Source organism: Hoplias malabaricus, chromosome 6 (assembly GCF_029633855.1).
Source record: "Hoplias malabaricus isolate fHopMal1 chromosome 6, fHopMal1.hap1, whole genome shotgun sequence".
Taxonomy (NCBI): Eukaryota; Metazoa; Chordata; class Actinopteri; order Characiformes; family Erythrinidae; genus Hoplias; species Hoplias malabaricus.
Genome location: NC_089805.1, coordinates 52,928,150 through 52,948,990, shown reverse-complemented (window position 1 = coordinate 52,948,990; position 20,841 = coordinate 52,928,150). Strand labels below are relative to the sequence as shown.

The 20,841-nt window shown below is 45.9% G+C and overlaps 1 protein-coding gene across 1 annotated transcript; it reads left to right on the top strand.

Moving 5' to 3' along the window:
• Positions 1–20,565, top strand: LOC136699943 (SH3 and cysteine-rich domain-containing protein 2-like). The gene is made up of 11 exons (XM_066675017.1): positions 1–129; positions 3,101–3,413; positions 5,911–6,005; positions 12,437–12,518; positions 13,776–13,888; positions 14,443–14,515; positions 16,377–16,429; positions 16,624–16,703; positions 17,252–17,303; positions 20,030–20,167; positions 20,352–20,565. Exons 1-11 carry the CDS (start codon positions 67–69, stop codon positions 20,448–20,450), a joined length of 1,161 nt encoding a protein of 386 aa, XP_066531114.1. The 5' UTR covers positions 1–66; the 3' UTR covers positions 20,451–20,565.
• Positions 20,566–20,841: the final 276 nt, after the last annotated feature.

Sequence of the window (20,841 nt, the reverse complement as noted above, 5' to 3'; positions counted from 1 at the left end):
GGGAGAGAGTAAAGAACAGGGAAAGGGAAAAACAAAAGAAAGAGTGTGTAGTGTAGAGAGAGAGGCATGATGGAGGGAGAAACATTGCAGCGCTCGCCCAGCACACTCTCCATAACACACTCCAATAAGGTGAGTTCACACACACAGTAAATCACACAACTCAGAACACACTTCAGTTGTTCCACATTTCTCTCTCTCTCTCTCTCCCTCTGTCTCTCTCTCTCTCAGTCTCTCTCTCTGTATCTCTTCCTCTGTCTCTCTCTCCGCTTCATGTACAAGCACAGACACTTTTGCAACTAAGAGATTCACATCCTCTTTCTGGAGGTGGTCCATATTCCTGTCCTTTTCCTGGAGGTGGTCCGTATTCATATCCTCTTTCTGGAGGTGATCCATATTCCTGTCCTCTTTCTGGAGGTGGTCCATATTCCTGTCCTCTTTCTGGAGGTGGTCCATATTCCTGTCCTCTTTCTGGAGGTGGTCCATATTCCTGTCCTTTTCTTGGAGCTGGTCCGTATTCATATCCTCTTTCTGGAGGTGATCCGTATTCCTGTCCTCTTTCTGGAGGTGATCCGTATTCCTGTCCTCTTTCTCGAGGTGGTCCATATTCCTGTCCTCTTTCTGGAGGTGGTCCATATTCCTGTCCTCTTTCTGGAGGTGGTCCGTATTCATATCCTCTTTCTGGAGGTGATCCGTATTCCTGTCCTCTTTCTGGAGGTGGTCCATATTCCTGTCCTCTTCCTGGAGGTGGTCCATATTCCTGTCCTTTTCCTGGAGCTGGTCCGTATTCATATCCTCTTTCTGGAGGTGATCCGTATTCCTGTCTTCTTTCTGGAGGTGATCCGTATTCCTGTCCTCTTTCTCGAGGTGATCCGTATTCCTGTCCTTTTCCTGGAGGTGGTCCGTATTCCTGTCCTCTTTCTGGAGGTGATCCGTATTCCTGTCCTTTTCCTGGAGGTGGTCCGTATTCATATCCTCTTTCTGGAGGTGATTTGATTCCTGTCCTCTTTCTGGAGGTGATCCGTATTCCTGTCCTCTTTCTCGAGGTGATCCGTAATCCTGTCCTTTTCCTGGAGGTGGTCCGTATTCATATCCTCTTTCTGGAGGTGGTCCGTATTCCTGTCCTCTTTCTGGAGGTGGTCCATATTCCTGTCCTCTTTCTGGAGGTGGTCCATATTCCTGTCCTCTTTCTGGAGGTGGTCCATATTCCTGTCCTCTTTCTGGAGGTGGTCCATATTCCAGTCCTTTTCCTGGAGGTGGTCCGTATTCATATCCTCTTTCTGGAGGTGATCCGTATTCCTGTCCTCTTTCTGGAGGTGGTCCATATTCCTGTCCTCTTTCTGGAGGTGGTCCATATTCCTGTCCTCTTTCTGGAGGTGGTCCATATTCCTGTCCTCTTTCTGGAGGTGGTCCATATTCCTGTCCTTTTCCTGGAGGTGATCCGTATTCCTGTCCTTTTCCTGGAGGTGGTCCGTATTCATATCCTCTTTCTGGAGGTGGTCTGTATTGCTGTTTTCTTTCTGGAGGTGGTCCATATTCGGGTCCTCTTTCTGGAGGTGGTCCATATTCCTGTCCTCTTTCTGGAGGTGATCCGTATTCCTGTCCTCTTTCTCGAGGTGATTCGTAATCCTGTCCTTTTCCTGGAGGTGGTCCGTATTTATATCCTCTTTCTGGAGGTGGTCTGTATTCCTGTTTTCTTTCTGGAGGTGGTCCATATTCGGGTCCTCTTTCTGGAGGTGGTCCATATTCCTGTCCTCTTTCTGGAGATGGTCCATATTCCTGTCCTCTTTCTGGAGGTGGTCCATATTCCTGTCCTTTTCCTGGAGGTGGTCCGTATTCATAGCCCCACTGAGACAAACACAAACTGTACAGCCACTAGCCAGGGACTTGTGAGTATTCAATGCACCTGCCCGGTGCCACTCAGGAGAGAGACCACCCCCTATCGAGCACTTTGGCTGCAGAACCCATAGTGTGTAGAGATGTGGTGTGATTGGCTGTGCCCGGTTGGTTTCTGTGGGCTGCCCGGTCCACAGTCCCTGACCGTCAGGCTCTACCCCAGTATAGCCCTCCCCCTCAGACCTAACTCTCTTACCCAACAAGACCTGATCGGACCTAATCGCTAATCAAAATGTGCGTGATTGGACCTAATCGCTAATCAATATGTGTGTGATCGGACATAATCGCTAATCAATATGTGTGTGATCGGACCTAATCGTTAATCAGTATATGTGTGATTGGACCTAATCCCTAATCAATATGTGTGTGATCGGACCTAATTGCTAATCAATATGTATGTTATCGGACCTAATTGCTAATCAATATGTGTGTGATCGGACCTAATTGCTAATCAATATGTGTGTGATTGGACATAATCGCTAATCAATATTTGTGTGATTGGACCTAATCCCTAATCAATATGTGTGTGATTGGGCCTAATTGCTAATCAATAAGTGTGTAATTGGACATAGTCGCTAATCAATATGTGTGTGATCAGACATAATTGCTAATCAATATGTGTGTGATCGGACCTAATCCCTAATCAATATGTGTGTGATCAGGCCTCATCGCTAATCAATATTTGTGTGATTGGACCTAATCCCTAATCAATATGTGTGTGATCGGACCTAATCGCTAATCAATATGTGTGTGATCGGACCTAATCGCTAATCAATATGTGCGTGATCGGACCTAATCGCTAATCAATATGTGTGTGATCGGACCTAATCTCTAATCAATGTGCGTGATCGGACCTAATAGCTAATCAATATGTGTGTGATCGGACCTAATCTCTAATCAATATGTGCGTGATCGGACCTAATCGCTAATCAATATGTGCGTGATCGGACCTAATCTCTAATCAATATGTGCGTGATCGGACCTAATCGCTAATCAATATGTGCGTGATCGGACCTAATCTCTAATCAATATGTGTATGATCGGACCTAATCGCTAACCAATATGTGTGTGATCGGACCTAATCAATATGTGTGTTTGTGTTTACACTCTGCCTTAAGTTTTTCTCTCTTTGGTTTGTTCTCTTTCTCTCTCTCTCTCTCTCTCTCTCTCTCTCTCTCTCTCTCTCTCTCTCTCTCTCTCTCCGTAGCTGCTGCGTTTGAAGCGCTCTCTCTCTTTCATGAGGAGTAAAAGTGTGGAGAATTTCTTCCAGCGTTCTCTCAGTGATGCCCAGGTTCCCCCCGAGTTCCTCACTGACCCTCCCCCACCCTCCCCACCGCCTGGGACACCATTGCCTAGCGACTGCTCCACTCATCCCTCCCCCTCAGTCAGCCCCAAGCCCTCACTAAGCCCCACCTCTTCCTCTTTGGTCACACTGCCTCGCCCAATCCAGATGCACTGTTTCCAGGAGTATGTCTTTCGAAGGCCAACCAGCTGCCAGCTGTGCAAACATGTGATTGTGGGTAAGCAAGTGTTTTCCTATTTACCTCACTGCCCACTAACCCCGCCCACTCAGCTCCACCCACTTAGCCTGCAGTGCACTAACCCCACCCACTCAGCTCCACCCACTTACCCTGCAGTACTCTAACACCGCCCACTCAGCTCCACCTACTTACCCTGCAGTACACTAACCCCACCCACTCAGCTCCACCCACTTACCCTGCAGTACACTAACCCCACCCACTCAGCTCCACCCACTTACCCTGCAGTACACTAACCCCACCCACTCAGCTCCACCCACTTACCCTGCAGTACACTAACCCCACCCACTCAGCTCCACCCACTTATCCTGCAGTACACTAACACCCCCCACTCAGCTCCACCTACTTATCCTGCAGTACACTAACCCCACCCACTCAGCTCCACCCACTTACCCTGCAGTACACTAACACCGCCCACTCAGCTCCACCCACTTACCCTGCAGTACACTAACACCGCCCACTCAGCTCCACTTACTTACCCTGCAGTACACTAACCCCACCCACTCAGCTCCACCCACTTATCCTGCAGTACACTAACACCCCCCACTCAGCTCCACCTACTTATCCTGCAATACACTAACCCCACCCACTCAGCTCCACCCACTTACCCTGCAGTACACTAACACCGCCCACTCAGCTCCACCCACTTACCCTGCAGTACACTAACACTGCCCACTCAGCTCCACTTACTTACCCTGCAGTACACTAACCCCACCCACTCAGCTCCACCCACTTATCCTGCAGTACACTAACACCCCCCACTCAGCTCCACCTACTTATCCTGCAGTACACTAACCCCACCCACTCAGCTCCACCCACTTACCCTGCAGTACACTAACACCGCCCACTCAGCTCCACCCACTTACCCTGCAGTACACTAACACCGCCCACTCAGCTCCACTTACTTACCCTGCAGTACACTAACCCCACCCACTCAGCTCCACCCACTTATCCTGCAGTACACTAACACCCCCCACTCAGCTCCACCTACTTATCCTGCAATACACTAACCCCACCCACTCAGCTCCACCCACTTACCCTGCAGTACACTAACACCGCCCACTCAGCTCCACCCACTTACCCTGCAGTACACTAACACCGCCCACTCAGCTCCACTTACTTACCCTGCAGTACACTAACCCCACCCACTCAGCTCCACCCACTTATCCTGCAGTACACTAACACCGCCCACTCAGCTCCACCCACTTACCCTGCAGTACACTAACACCGCCCACTCAGCTCCACCTACTTACCCTGCAGTACACTAACCCCACCCACTCAGCTCCAGCCACTTACCCTGCAGTACACTAACACCGCCCACTCAGCTCCACCTACTTACCTTGCAGTACACTAACCCCACCCACTCAGCTCCAGCCACTTACCCTGCAGTACACTAACCCCACCCACTCAGCTCCACCCACTTAGCCTGAAGTGCACTAACCCCGCACACTCAGCTCCACCCACTTATCCTGCAGCGCACTAACCCCACCCACTCAGCTCCACTCACTTACCCTGCAGTACACTAACCCCACCCACTCAGCTCCAGCCACTTACCCTGCAGTACACTAATCCCACCCACTCAGCTCCAGCCACTTACCCTGCAGTACACTAATCCCACCCACTTGGCTCCACCCACTAACCCTGCAGCACACTAACCCCACCCACTTAGATTGCAGCACATGCTCTCTCTCTGAGTGGAGGCCATACCCCTTCTAACTGAAGACCATGCCTCTCTCTGGGTGATAACCACACACTGTCTTTGCGTGGAGGCCACGCCCCCTCTCTGCTCCTAGTGTGTGGATGCTCCTCTGATCCCTTTGATATTCTCCTGTTTATAGTGGACTCTTCCAAACAGAGGAAGTGGAATATTCTATAAAGTCTCTGACTTTAAAAGTCCATAAACCTCTGACTTTATTGCTGCCTCTAAGACGACCCCTTATTCCTGCGGACCCCCAGCTGCTGCCCCTCCTGCCCCTCCTGCTCATCTGCGTCAGATGGCCCTCTCAGTCAGGGCGTGATCAGTTTAGGATTACTGCTCCAGCTGATTGCATCTGTTCGTAAACACTGTGTTTGAACTTCAATCCCTGCCCTCTTTACTCCTTCTCCTCCCTTTGACTGCTTTTCACAGGTGTGCTGTTGCTCTGCATACTTTATTAGCCTTGTTCACCCCCACAGAACCCCCACAGGATCCCTGCTGAACCCCCACAGGCCCACAGCGCTGGGAAGGTCAGGGGCTGGTGTTGATGATTATTTTTTAATCACAACCTCCACTCAGACTCATCCCCAGCCTCAGTGCTGTCTGTTTTCTGAAGAGCAATAGTCACTTCCCAGCAAATGACTTTTGGAATTAGAACCACGCCAGTGTTTTCATACAGGCCTCCATCTGCCTCTCTCTCTCTCTCTCTCTCTCTCTCTGTCTCTCTCTCTCTATCTCTGTCTCTCTCTCTCTCTCTCTCTCTCTCTCTCTCTCTCTCTGTAGGTAACTCAAAGCAGGGTTTAAGGTGTAAGACTTGTAAGGTTTCAGCTCATCTGTGGTGCACCTCTGACCTATCACAGCAGTCCTGTCTCGGAAAGGTAGCTTTCTGTCTCTCTCTCTCTACATTTTGTTTACTGTCCCCACATTTTTGCAAATATTACACCTATTAATACATCGACTGTATACAGAAATGGAGTAATGGAGAAAGGCTCTGTGTTCAGGATACCTGTAAGAATGTGTGTGTGTGTGTTTGAGGAGGTGTGTGTGTGTGAAGATGTGTGTGTATGAGGAGGTGTGTGTGTGTGTGTGAGGATGTGTGTGATAATATGTGTGTATAAGGATTTGTGTGTGAGGATGTGTATGATAATATGTGTGTATGAGGAGGTGTGTGTGTGTATGTATGTTTGTGTGTGTATGTATGTGTGTGAGTGAGGATGTTTGTGTATGAGGAGGTGTGTGTGATAATGTGTGTGTATGAGGAGGTGTGTGTGAGTATGTGTGTGATAATGTGTGTGTATGAGGAGGTGTGTGTGTGTGGGAGGATGTGTGTAATAATATGTGTGTATGAGGAGGTGTGTGTGTGTATGTGTGTGATAATGTGTGTGGGGTGTGCTGAACATGTTTTTAGAATATGTGTGAGGCTGCACAAAGGTGTCTGTTGAGGATACATGCTGAGGATACGTGTTGAGGATACATGAGGTTGAGTGTTGAGGATGTGTGAGGTTGAGTGATAAGGATGTGTGAGGTTGAATGAAGAGAATGTGTGGGTTTGAGTGCTGAGGATGTGAGGTTGAGTGTTGAGGATGTGTGAGGTTGAGTTACAAGGGTGTGTGAGGTTGAATGATGAGGATGTGTGAGGTTGAGTGATGAGGATGTGTGAGGTTGAGTGTTGGGGATGTGTGAGGTTGAGTGATAAGGATGTGTGAAGTTGAATGAAGAGAATGTGTGGGTTTGAGTGCTGAGGATGTGAGGTTGAGTGTTGAGGATGTGTGAGGTTGAGTTACAAATCAAATCAAATCAAATTTATTTATATAGCGCTTTTCACAACTGATGTTGTCACAAAGCAGCTTCACAGAATTCCAGTAAGACAAGATTTGACATGAAATGTAAAGACAAATGTAAAACCCTCAAGTGAGCAAGCCAGGGGCGACAGTGACAAGGAAAAACTCCCCCAGCTGAGGAAGAAACCTTGGGAGGAACCAAGGCTCACAAGGGGTGACCCATCCTCCTCTGGTCAATCTACTGGTGATGATAGTTAGTAGTCCATGAGAACTTCAGTGTAGGGACAGCTTCAAGGCACTTGGTGGTTGCTGGAGCGTGGGCAGCTGGTCTGAAGCGTGGAGGAGGATCTCGACAGTCATCCATCAGTGTCCAGACAGACAGGTGGGCAGTCGTTTACTCGGAAAGATGTAAAGGGATGGAATTAGTTTTGAACTGTTTTGTGTTTGTAAAGTAGAAAATATGAAAATTTCCAGAGTGTGGCTAATGACTCCGGCAGATCTGACTATGACAGCATTAACTAAAAGGAGAGAACCAGGAGGACACACAGACACGGGAGCATCCTGAAACACTGGCATCCCTCCGCTCCACCGTCAACAAACCTGAGTGATCGCGAGAAGCGGCGGGACGACAGCACCAGCGTCTCAGTATACTATAATTCCCTGTGTCCATGGACCCCCCGGATCTGCCGCCTTTATCTATGGGGGAGCATTAGCTACCAAATGATAAACTAAACAAATGAGTTTTTAGCCTACATTTGAAGATTGCGACTGTGTCTGAGTCCCGAACATTTTCTGGAAGATCATTCCAGAGTTGGGGGGCTTTATAAGAAAAGGCTCTTCCCCCAGCTGAGGCCTTCTAAATTCTGGGAACATTTAAAAATCCAGTATTCTGTGATCTGAGTGAACGTGGAGGCTCATAATAGGACATTGTATCTTGAAGATATTCAGGAGCAAGCCCATGTAGAGCTTTATATGTTAATAACAAAATTTTGTAGTCAATGCGGAATTTAACAGGCAGCCAATGAAGTGATGATAAAACTGGGCTGATATGTTCAAATTTTCTAGTTTTAGTGAGGACCCTAGCTGCAGCATTTTGAACTAGTTGAAGTTTTCTTAAATTGCTGCTGGTGCATCCTGACAGTGCGTTACAGTAGTCAAGCCTTGAAGTAATAAAGGCATGTACTAATGTTTCTGCGTCCTGGAGGGATAAGGCATTTCTAATCTTAGCAATATTGCGAAGATGTAAAAAAGCTGTCCTAGTGATACTACCTATGTGTTGATCAAATGATAAATCCGGGTCAATTATGATACCAAGATTTTTTGCTGCTGAACCAGGTTTAACTGGAAAGTTAGCTAGATTTAAAATTAAGTCTGATAATTTATTTCTTGTCACTTTTGGACCCAAAAGCAGGACCTCTGTTTTGTTGCTGTTTAGAAGGAGGAAGTTACGCAACATCCAGCCTTTCACGTCTTTTACACAGTCCTCTATTTTCTTTAATCTGTGTTTGTCATCGGGCTTGGCTGAAATATACAATTGTGTGTCGTCTGCGTAACAGTGAAAGTTAATGTCATGGTTTCTTATAACTGTGCCTAGCGGTAACATGTATAATGTAAATAAAAATGGTCCTAAAATAGAGCCTTGTGGAATTCAAAATCTTACTTTAGAATAATTTGAATTTAGATTGTTTACTTTTACGAATTGATAACGTTCCGTTAAGTAAGATTTGAACCATAATAGGGCTGTCCCTGTGATTCCAACCATGTTTTCTAACCTTTCTATGAGAATATTGTGGTCTATTGTATCGAAAGGCTGCGCTTAGGTCAAGAAGCACCAACAGGGATACGTGGCCTTGATCAGAGGCAAGAAGAAGATCATTTGTTATCTTGACTAGAGCTGTCTCTGTACTATGATGTTGCCTGAATCCAGATTGGAATTTTTCATATATATGATTCTTATGTAGATATGAACTAAGTTGTTGGGCCACAGCTTTTTCTAAGATCTTAGACAGAAATGGCAAATTAGAAATAGGCCTGTAATTAGACAGTGTACTAGCATCAAGATTTGGTTTCTTGATCATAGGTTTAATAACTGCTAGTTTAAAAGCTTTGGGTACATGGCCCAGACTAAGCGATGAGTTTACTATAGTTAAAAGAGGATCAATAATAGCTGGTAGTACTTCTTTGAGCAACTTTGTGGGAATTGCATCAAGTGTGCAAGTTGTACAGTTTGCGGAGGTGATAATCTTCTCTAGTTCTAATTGTGGGAGTGGGTAAAAGGTTTCAAGTCTTTCTTTTACAGTTATATTATGTTTTATTTCATTCACATCAGGTGGCAGCCAGGATGGATTTGATCCTGTGGCTAGAGTTTGTTGTCTAATATTCTCAATTTTATTATTAAAAAAGTCCATAAAATCTTTACTGGTGAGAGTTGCTGGAATTAGTTGTTCAGAACCTGCTTGATTTTTTGTAATTCTAGAAAACACACTAAACAGTGCTCTCGGATTATTTTTATTATGGGAGATCAGCGAGGCCAGATATGCTGAGCGAGCTTTAGTGAGGGCATTTCTATACTCTATAAGGCTGTCCTTCCAGGCAGAATGGAACACTTGAAGCTTGGTTGATCGCCATTTCCGCTCTAGTTTTCGTAATGTCTGTTTTAAAGTACGGGTCTTATCGTTATACCATGGTGCGAGCTTTTTCTGTCTTATACTTTTATGTTTAAGTGGTGCTACCTTTTCTAAAGTAGATCGACAGGTATTTTCTAGGTAATCAGTTAGTACATCTAGGTCCATTGGGTCTGATGGAGTTGGAACTGGGGTCGATAGTTCTGGTAGGTTTTCTATAAATTGTAGGGCGGTAGATGGTTTTATTATACGCCTTGTAGAATAGCAAGGGTTCTTACATATATTATGGATAAAACGTAGCTCATATGAAATTAAGTAATGATCGGAGATTGCTGAGGATTGCGGTAAAATATTAATTTTGTCAATGTTAAGACCTAGTGTCAGAACTAAGTCTAAAGTGTGGCTGCAGTAGTGTGTAGGCCCTGTTACATTTTGAGTAATACCAATAGAGTCTAAGATTGAGGTAAATGCCTTTTTTAGTGGGTCACTTTCCTTCTCAAAATGGATATTGAAATCTCCTACAATTATAACTTTATGATTGCACACCGCTAGGTTTGTAGCAAAATCGCTGAATTCTTTCAGAAATTCTAAGTAAGGCCCTGGTGGTCTGTAAATGTTGCATAATAAAAATACGTCCTTTTTTGTGATCGGATTTGTAATAATAGTGGAGAGAACCTCAAAAGAAGAGAAGGTGTCACATTGTTTAAGACTAGTTTCTAGGGTATTTTGGTAAATTACACATACTCCACCTCCTTTGCCTGATATTCTTGGGCTATGTGCATAATTATAGCCTAGGGGGGTGGCTTCATTTAGTGCTAAATATTCATTTGGTTTAACCCACGTTTCCGTGAGACAGAAAACATTGAATTTATGATCACTTATAATATCATTTACGATGAGTGCTTTTGAGTTTAGTGATCTTATGTTGAGTAACCCAAATTTTAGTTCTGAGGTGTTGCTGCTAGGTGTTGTGTATGATTTAATATTGATTAGGTTGCTGAAACAGGCTGATTTTGTTTTTCTACTTTTACATTTAGTTCGGGGGAAAGACACAGTCTCAATACAGTTGAACCTGGGTGACGTCTCAAGACAGTTCGCAGACGGTCGGTTTAGCCTGTCTGTCTGCGGCCTGGTCCCGGCTCTGGATTGTCAGCAGCTATCTACACTACTCTGCTGACTAACTAAAAGACTATGTGCTATACTGCAAGAAAGTAAGGCAGCACCCTCCCGCGTGGGGTGGATACCATCCCTACCTATAAGACCAGGCTTGCCCTCAAAACGTAACCAATTGTCTATTAAGCCCACTTGATTTTCGGAACACCACTTGGACATCCAGCAGTTTAACGCCCAAAGTCTGCTGTAAGCTTCGTCGCCACGCCGCATTGGTATGGGGCCAGAGCAGATTACGGCATCGGACATCGTCTGGGCCAGTTTAATCACCTCTGTAATATTACCCTTAGTTACCTCAGACTGCCGCAGACAAATATCATTGGCCCCTACATGAATGACTACCCTCGAATATCTCCTATTAGCTAACAGTCTAAGGTTGCCACTAATATCCGGCGCTCTGGCTCCCGATAAACAGCTAACTGTTACTGCCGGCGCCCCTAAAGGAGTAGCTAATTTCACGTGCCGAACAATAGAGTCTCCTATAACCAGAGCACTCTTAACAGGCTCCGCTGTGCTTAACAGGCAGTGCTTCGCTGAGCAGGGCAAACCTGTTTGACACGCGAATCGGAGGAGCGTGGTGTCCCGGTGGGCTAGCTTTGGCCTCAGCGTTAGCATCAGCCTTAGCTTTCCGGCTATGACGCCGAGACGTCACCCATTCACCCCGCTGTGAGGGCTCTAACGCCGGAGTCGTGGGGGTGCTAACTCTCCCTAAGGCACCCGGAGTTGCTAACACTGAATCTCGCTGTTTATCCCTCAACAATAATAAGCTCCGGATGCGCACTTCTAGCTGGTCCACTTTATCCACCAGAGAGCTAACTAGCTGACACTTACTACAAATACAACCACTATATTTATCGCTAGAGGTGGAAAAGGGCGTTAAACTAAACATGCCACACTCTGAGCAGGCAAAACAGCCAGTAGTAGCCATGGAATTGCAGGTACTTACCGCTTTTAGTGAATTTTAGTAACTTACACCAAGAACGTTACTCCAGGGTCCGGTGGCAGTTTTAGTGCCTCTGTAATGAATATTCCTGCGGAGACAATCTAAAAGATAGATCTATGGATGGTTAGTAGGTTATAAAAACAGATATAAATATAGAAATAACAATGGAAATGAGTAAACAGGAAAACCCGAGCGATCAAAACAGCTTCCAAACGGGTACAGAAACAGCCAAACGGGTTGCCAGATCTCCACTCAGTGAGCCACTCTCCACAAGGATGTGTGAGGTTGAATGATGACGATGTGTGGGTTTGAGTGCTGAGGATGTGAGGTTGAGTGATTAGGATGTGTGAGTTTGAGTGATTAGGATGTGTGAGGTTGAGTGATGAGGATGTGTGTGGTTGAGTGTTGGAGATGTGTAAGGTTGAGTGTTGGAGATGTGTGTTTGAGTGTTGGAGATGTGAGGTTGAGTGTTGGGGATGTGTGAGGTTGAGTGATGAGGATGTGTGAGGTTGAGTAATGAGGGTGTGTGAGGTTGAGTGTTGGAGATGTGTGAGGTTGAGTGATGAGGGTGTGTGAGGTTGAGTGATGAGGGTGTGTGAGGTTGAGTGATGAGGGTGTGTGAGGTTGAGTGTTGGAGATGTGTGAGGTTGAGTGATGAGGGTGTGTGAGGTTGAGTGTTGAGGATGGGTGAGGTTGTGTGTTGGGGATGTGTGTGGATGCGTTGACTGTGAAGACTGTGGCGTGTAAGGGGCTGATAAGGTGGGAGGTCTCCCTCTGTGCTGTGTTTCCAGGCAGGAATGTTTAAGAGGAATTTCAGCACACCGCTAATATCCAGTGAACAGCCATCCACTGCAAAGGACACTCCAGGCCCAGGTCAGTCCATACCCAAGACGAGTCACAACAGAACTATACCACACCCACACACTGCAAGCAGCCCAGTGTTCTCCTCCGAGCGTGTTGAGTCTGATGAACAGAGGTTAGCATTCTTCTCCAAGCGTGTTGTGTCTGATGAATAGAGTCAGAGGGTAGCGTTCTCCTCCGAGCATGTTGAGCTGCTGAACAGAGATTAGTGTTCTCCTCCGAGCGTGTTGAGCTGATGAACAGAGATTAGTGTTCTCCTCCGAGCGTGTTGAGTCTGATGAACAGAGGTTAGTGTTCTCCTCCGAGCCTGTTGAGTCTGATGAACAGAGGTTAGTGTTCTCCTCCGAGCGTTTTGAGTCTGATGAACAGAGGTTAGTGTTCTCCTCCAAGCGTTTTGAGTCTGATGAACAGAGGTCAATGTTCTCCTCCGAGCGTGTTGAGTCTGATGAACAGAGGTCAATGTTCTCCTCCGAGCGTTTTGAGTCTGATGAACAGAGGTTAGTGTTCTCCTCCGAGCGTTTTGAGTCTGATGAACAGAGGTTAGTGTTCTCCTCCGAGCGTTTTGAGTCTGATGAACAGAGGTTAGTGTTCTCCTTTGAGCGTGTTGAGTCTGATGAACAGAGGTTAGTGTTCTCCTCCGAGCGTTTTGAGTCTGATGAACAGAGGTTAGTGTTCTCCTCAGAGCGTTTTGAGTCTGATGAACAGAGGTTAGTGTTCTCCTCCGAGCGTGTTGAGTCTGATGAACAGAGGTTAGTGTTCTCCTCTGAGCGTGTTGAGTCTGATGAACAGAGGTTAGTGTTCTCCTCCGAGCGTTTTGAGTCTGATGAACAGAGGTCAGTGTTCTCCTCCGAGCGTGTTGAGTCTGATGAACAGAGGTTAGTGTTCTCCTCCGAGCATGTTGAGTCTGATGAACAGAGGTTAGGGTTCTCCTCCGAGCGTGTTGAGTCTGATGAACAGAGATTAGTGTTCTCCTCCGAGCGTGTTGAGTCTGATAAACAGAGGTTAGTGTTCTCCTCCGAGCATGTTGAGTCTGATGAACAGAGGTTAGTGTTCTCCTCCGAGTGTGTTGAGTCTGATGAACAGAGGTTAGCGTTCTCCTCCGAGCGTGTTGAGTCTGATGAACAGAGGTTAGTGTTCTCCTCCGAGCGTGTTGAGTCTGATGAACAGAGTTTAGTGTCCTCCCCTAAACATGTTGAGCTGATGGAACCAATATTATCTTATATTCTTGTCCAACACGTGTGTGTGTGTGTTTATGTGTGTGTGGTACAGATCCGAGAGTCAGGATGGACCCTATTTATGCTACTCTTCGCTATGGAACATCTCTGGCGCAGATGAACCGCTCTAGTTTCGGGAGTGTGTGTGAATCTCCCACTCACAGCCTTGTAAGTGTGTGTGTGCTATATCTGAATTCACATTATCTGTTCATACCCTCGCTATAATCTGGTGAAGTTTCTGCAGCAGTGTGTTCAACACGTTTACAGCTCTGTTACTGACTCTCAGAGTCTACATGAGTCCTCCAGTATCAGAGCTCTGTTTATTTTCACCTAGCAACACATTGACCAATCATCTCACCCAGCACTCAGTCTCTCTTATTAACTGATCATTGATAAAGGAAGTGTTTATTGTTCACTGTTTCCTAGAGTGTTTCTTCACCAAGGAAATCAGGGTAAGGGTAGACATGCTCCGGTCAGAATAATCAGATCCCTGCGGTAGTAAAGTGTGTTAAGTGTTTAGTAAAAGTCTGTGGAGGAATTGTGTTTATTTTCTCACTGAGAAGCTGTTTACTGTGTCGATGTTGTCCCTGCTCTAACACACCTGCAGCACGTGATAAATCCCTGCAGAAATCAGGTGTGACCCAGCTCCTCAGGGGCTGAATTAAACCCTATTTGTGAATAAGTAAACACACTGCTGCTGTTGGTGTTGATTGTGTATCCAGGGCGATGGGGGGGAGGAGAAGGTGGAGGGAGAGATGGAGTTGGAGGAAGGGACTAATGAAGACACAGAGAATGGTGAGAAACATGAATAAATATCTTGGAGATCCAGGTCTGAGCTGGACGTCCATATAAGGAGATCCAGGTCTGAGCTGAACGTCCATATAAGGAGATCCAGGTCTGAGCTGGACGTCCATATAAGGAGATCCAGGTCTGAGCTGGACGTCCATATAAGGAGATCCAGGTCTGAGCTGAACATCCATATAAGGAGATCCAGGTCTGAGCTGGATGCCCATATAAGGAGATCCAAGTCTGAGCTGGACATCCATATAAGGAGATCCAGGTCTGAGCTGGATGCCCATATAAGGAGATCCAGGTCTGAGCTGGACGCCCATATAAGGAAATCCAAGTCTGAGCTTGACATCCATATAAGGAGATCCAGGTCTTAGCTGGATGCCCACATAAGGAGATCCAGGTCTGAGCTTGACTTTCATATAAGGAGATCCAGGTCTGAGCTGGATGCCCATATAAAGAGATCCAGGTCTGACCTGGACGCTCATAGAAAGAAATCCAGGGACGCCCATATAAGGAGATCCAGGTCTGAGCTGGACGCCCATATAAAAAGATCCAGGTCTGAGCTGGATGCCCATATAAAGAGATACAGGTCTGAGCTGGACGCCCATATAAGGAGATCCAGGTCTGACCTGGACGCTCATAGAAAGAAATCCAGGGACGCCCATATAAGGAGATCCAGGTCTGAGCTGGACGCCCATATAAAAAGATCCAGGTCTGAGCTGGACGCCCATATAAAGAGATACAGGTCTGAGCTTGACTTTTATATAAGGAGATCCAGGTCTGAGCTGGATGCCCATATAAAGAGATACAGGTCTGACCTGGACGCTCATATAAAGAAATCCAGGGACGCCCATATAAGGAGATTCAGGTCTGAGCTGGACGCCCATATAAAAAGATCCAGGTCTGAGCTGGACGCCCATATAAGGAGATCCAAGTCTGAGCTGGACATCCATATAAGGATATCCAGGTCTGAGCTGGATGCCCATATAAAGAGATCCAGGTCTGAGCTGGACGTCCATATAAGGAGATCCAGGTCTGAGCTGGATGTCCATATAAGGAGATTCAGGTCTGACCTTGACTTTCATATAAGGAGATCCAGGTCTGAGCTGGACGTCCATATAAGGAGATCCAGGTCTGACCTTGACTTTCATACAAGGAGATCCAGGTCTTAGCTGGATGCCCATATAAGGAGATCCAGGTCTGACCTTGACTTTCATACAAGGAGATCCAGGTCTTAGCTGGATGCCCATATAAGGAGATCCAGGTCTGAGCTGGATGCCCATAAAGAGATACAGGTCTGACCTGGACGCTCATATAAAGAAATCCAGGGACGCCCATATAAGGAGATCCAGTTCTGAGCTGGACGCCCATATAAGGATATCCAGGTCTGAGCTGGACGCCCATATAAAGAGATCCAGTTCTGAGCTGGACGCCCATATAAGGAGATCCAAGTCTGAGCTTGACATCCATATAAGGAGATCCAGGTCTGAGCTGGACGCCCATATAAAGAGATCCAGGTCTGAGCTGGATGCCCATATAAAGAGATCCAGTTCTGAGCTGGACGCCCATATAAGGATATCCAGGTCTAAGCTGGACGCCCATATAAAGAGATCCAGGTCTGAGCTGGACGCTCATATAAGCAGTTGTGGGCATACAGACTCTGGTGGTCTAAGTCCTCTGATCTGTTGAAGGACAGCTCTAGAGAATTGTGTTTGTGTGTAGTGTGTGATGTTTCAGCTTTTTCTGGTTCTGGGCTGTTCTTACGACATGAAAGACAGTGGAACTCTGGGAGATTATGATTTTTGATGTAACGTATTTTTGATGTAACGTATTTTTGATGTAACGGAGTGTTTGTGTTTTAAAGCAGATGCTCCTCCTTCAGAGAACCTGAAGACAGAAGTGGAGGACGCAATAAAGGTACAAACTCAGTGTGGTTTTATCATAATGTTAGCAAGATCATGCCCATAAGATGATGTGAGTGTGAGCATGGTGCCCATATAAAGGGTATGAAATATGGGATCCATTCCTCCATATGGACGTCTCCTATGACCTCCAAACTGAATTCAGCTGTCTGTGCGACTCTCTCTCTCTCTCTCTCTCTCTCTCTCTAGGTTCCTAAGGTCCACACTGTCCACACATACGTCGCTCTCTACAAGTTCCTTCCTCAGGAACCCAACGATCTGGAGCTACAGTGAGTCCACAGCGAGTGTAGCCCACACTGTTCACTTGGGTTTATTACAATGAGTCCCAGCTGAGAACACTCTGGGGTCTGGAGCTCGGGGTGTTAGGAGGTTTAGGTTTAAAAGTTGAAGGAGAGCGGGAGAAGGGTCTTAGACTCAGAACGATGACAGTCAGGTCAGAAGACTGCTTGAAGCCTGGAGGCTGGGATTTGGATGTTTGGGGCTTGGGGCTGAGGTTGGAGTTTGAAGGTTAGATGTAAAGGTTAAAGGTGTGTGTGTGTGTGTGTGTGTGTGTGTGTGAGTGTGTAACCCTGTCCTTAATCCTTAACTTAACTCATCTCTCTCTCTCTGCCTGTCTATCTCTCTCTCTCTCTCTCTCTCTCTGTCTCTCTGTCTGTCTCTCTCTCTCTCTCTCTCTCTCTGTCTCTCTCTCTCTCTCTCTCTCTCTCTCTCTCTCTCTCTCTCTCTCTCTCTGCCTGTCTATCTCTCTCTCTCTCTCTCTCTCTCTGTCTGTCTATCTATCTCTCTCTCTCTCTCTCTCTCTCTCTCTCTCTCTCAGTCCTGGTGATCGTGTGCAGGTGACGGATGACTCTAATGAAGAGTGGTGGAAGGTGAGTGAAATGGAGAGAGATTTAACCCATGTTCAGATCTAATCCGGATCAGAATCCTCTTCAGTTTGACTCTGTTTGCACCTTTCATTAAAACACAGTCTTGTTTTGTTCTGGTGCTCCTGATTTAAATTGCTAATTCTGTGCAGAACTACAATCAATTCAGATAAAAGAACAATAAATAAAGACTTTAAATTAAATTACGTCTTAATAGAAATCCAATTCCACCTTAAATTGTACAAGTGTTAAATTAGTGCACCTTTCCTGTAGCAGCAGTATATTCTGGCACCCAACAATTTTTGGAATATTCTACTCTACCTTAAATACAACCCCAGCTCCAATGAAGTTGGTATGTTGTTCATTCATTCATTATCTGTAACCCATATCCGGTTCAGGGTCGCGGTGAGTCCGTAGCCTTCCCGGAATCACTGGGTGCAAGGCGAGAACACACCCTGGAGGGGGCAGTTGCTATATTGTGTAAAACATAAATAAAAACAGAATAGGATGGTTTGTAAATTTTTTCAACCTACATTCAGTTGAATACACTACAAAGACACGATATTTAATATTAAAACGGATAAAATTTGTTGGGGTTTTTTTGCATATATTGACTCATTTTAAATTTGAGGTCTGGTTTGTTCACGTTCTGAAGCTCCTCATCTTTTAATGTGGAGCGGTGTGTGTGAGTAAGAAGCGACTGTATCATTTAAGGTGGAGCGGTGTGTGTGAGTAAGAAGCGACTGTATCTTTTAAGGTGGAGCGGTGTGTGTGAGTAAGAAGCGACTGTATCTTTTAAGGTGGAGCGGTGTGTGTGAGTAAGAAGCGACTGTATCTTTTAATGTGGAGCGGTGTGTGTGAGTAAGAAGCGACTGTATCTTTTAATGTGGAGCGGTGTGTGTGAGTAAGAAGCGACTGTATCTTTTAAGGTGGAGCGGTGTGTGTGAGTAAGAAATAACTGTATCTTTTAATGTGGAGCGTTGTGTGTGAGTAAGAAGTAACTGTATCTTTTAATGTGGAGCGTTGTGTGTGAGTAAGAAGTAACTGTATCTTTTAATGTGGAGCGTTGTGTGTGAGTAAGAAGTAACTGTATCTTTTAAGGTGGAGCGGTGTGTGTGAGTAAGAAGCGACTGTATCTTTTAAGGTGGAGCGGTCTGTGTGAGTAAGAAGCGACTGTATCTTTTAAGGTGGAGCGGTCTGTGTGAATAAGAAGCGACTGTATCTTTTAAGATGGAGCGGTGTGTGTGAGTAAGAAGTAACTGTATCTTTTAATGTGGAGCGGTGTGTGTGAGTGAGAAGCGACTGTATCTTTTAATGTGGAGCGGTGTGTGTGAATAAGAAGTAACTGTATCTTTTAATGTGGAGCGGTGTGTGTGAGTAATAAGCGACTGTATCTGTTAATGTGGAGCGTTGTGTGTGAGTAAGAAGCCACTGTATCTTTTAAGGTGGAGCGGTCTGTGTTAATAAGAAGTGACTGTATCTTTTAAGGTGGAGCGGTGTGTGTGAGTAAGAAGCGACTGTATCTTTTAATGTGGAGCGTTGTGTGTGAGTAAGAAGCAACTGTATCTTTTAAGGTGGAGCGGTCTGTGTGAATAAGAAGCCACTGTATCTTTTAAGGTGGAGCGGTGTGTGTGAGTAAGAAGTGACTGTATCTTTTAATGTGGAGCGGTGTGTGTGAGTAAGAAGCGACTGTATCTTTTAATGTGGAGCGTTGTGTGTGAGTAAGAAGCAACTGTATCTTTTAAGGTGGAGCGTCTGTGTGAATAAGAAGTGACTGTATCTTTTAAGGTGGAGCGGTGTGTGTGAGTAAGAAGCGACTGTATCTTTTAATGTGGAGCAGTGTGTGTGAATAAGAAGCAACCGTATCTTTTAATGTGGAGCGGTGTGTGTGAGTAAGAAGCGACCGTATCTTTTAAGGTGGAGCGGTGTATGTGAGTAAAAAACGACTGTATCTTTTAATGTGGAGCGGTGTGTGTGAGTAAGAAGCGACTGTATCTTTTAAGGTGGAGTGGTGTGTGTGAGTAAGAAGCGACTGTATCTTTTAAGGTGGTGTGGTGTGTGTGAGTAAGAAGCGACTGTATCTTTTAATGTGGAGCAGTGTGTGTGAGTAAGAAGCGACTGTATCTTTTAAGGTGGAGCGGTGTGTGTGAGTAAGAAGCTACTGTATCTTGTTGGTGTCTGAAGTGTAAATTGTCTGTAAGTGTTTATTCACTGTTTGAATTCCCACAGAAACTCATGTGTAACTTGAGCTGTTTAGTTTTGTAGCACTTTCTCTCTGTGTTTACTTTCATGCAGTTAGCGCTCTCCTGAATTTAGAGTCAGTTCCACCTTAAGTAATGTAACAGCAAAAATAAGTCAGTGTGACCCCCCTATGGAGCAGGAATAGAGCAACATCCTCATCTCGGTTGGTGCTTTTCAGCGTTTGGAGTCTCTCCGTTGTCTAAAAACCTCCAGATGGTGTTTCTCTGCCATGAGCAGTGAGAGAGAAAGCCTAGCACCCCGACCCAGACACTTTGTTTTTCACGATCTCTGCCTTTAAAGGTGCAGTTAAGTTCTAATACCAGTCTTGACATTGTTATTTAAGGTGGAATGGATTTTCCCAGCTGTGCACTGATGGGCTGTGTAGACCTCAGTCACATTCCTCTTGGGTCAGCAGGCACCTAAAGGGTTAAAGCAGCACTACATCTGGACCCTGTGTGTGTGTGTGTGTGTGTGTGTGTGTGTGTGTTTAGGGTAAAAGTGGGGACCGGGTGGGCTTCTTCCCGTCTAATTTTGTGCAGCGTGTGCGCCCAGGTGAGCGAGTGTGGAGGGTCACTCAAGGAGCCAATGGGAACCGAGACCTGGGTCACATGGCCGTTAAGGAGGACCAGGTAATATATATGTGTGAATGCTTTTGAAATGTTTAACAGCTACTAGCGCCACTTACAGACTGTGTACAAGCCTCCTGCAGTCCTGGTAGTCCAGACTGTTTACATAACCATATGCAGACTGTATACAGGGCCATAAATAAAGAGTAATCTCCACAGCGCCCCCTGTCTTCTCTCCTGACTGTAGATCTGTGTGGGGAAGAGTGAGGATGCTGACGGATATCTGAAACTCTGCAGCGGGAAGAAACGTGGACTGGTGCCCACCCACTCTCTGGAGGAAATCTGATCTTCCGGACCTTCAGAACCATCCAGACCTTGAGAACAGCACCTCAGGACCACCCGGATCTTCAGAACCACACCTTAGACCCATCCAGACCTTCAGAACCACACCTCAAACCCCACCAGACCTTCAGAATCACATCTCAGAACCATCCAGACCTTGAGAACCACACTTTAGAACCATCTGGTCTTCAGAACCTGAACCACAGCCATGCCAGAACCAGCCCATACACGCTGGAGTGGACCGCAGCTAAGAGGTTCCCTCTGTCTGTACCGCTGGGTGGAGGTGTGTGACTTTATCAGCATTTAATCAACCGAGCGTTAACCAACCGAGACATGTTTAGAACTGATCAGAACTTTTATTATTTGAATTTATGGATCTGAATATTTAAATCTGA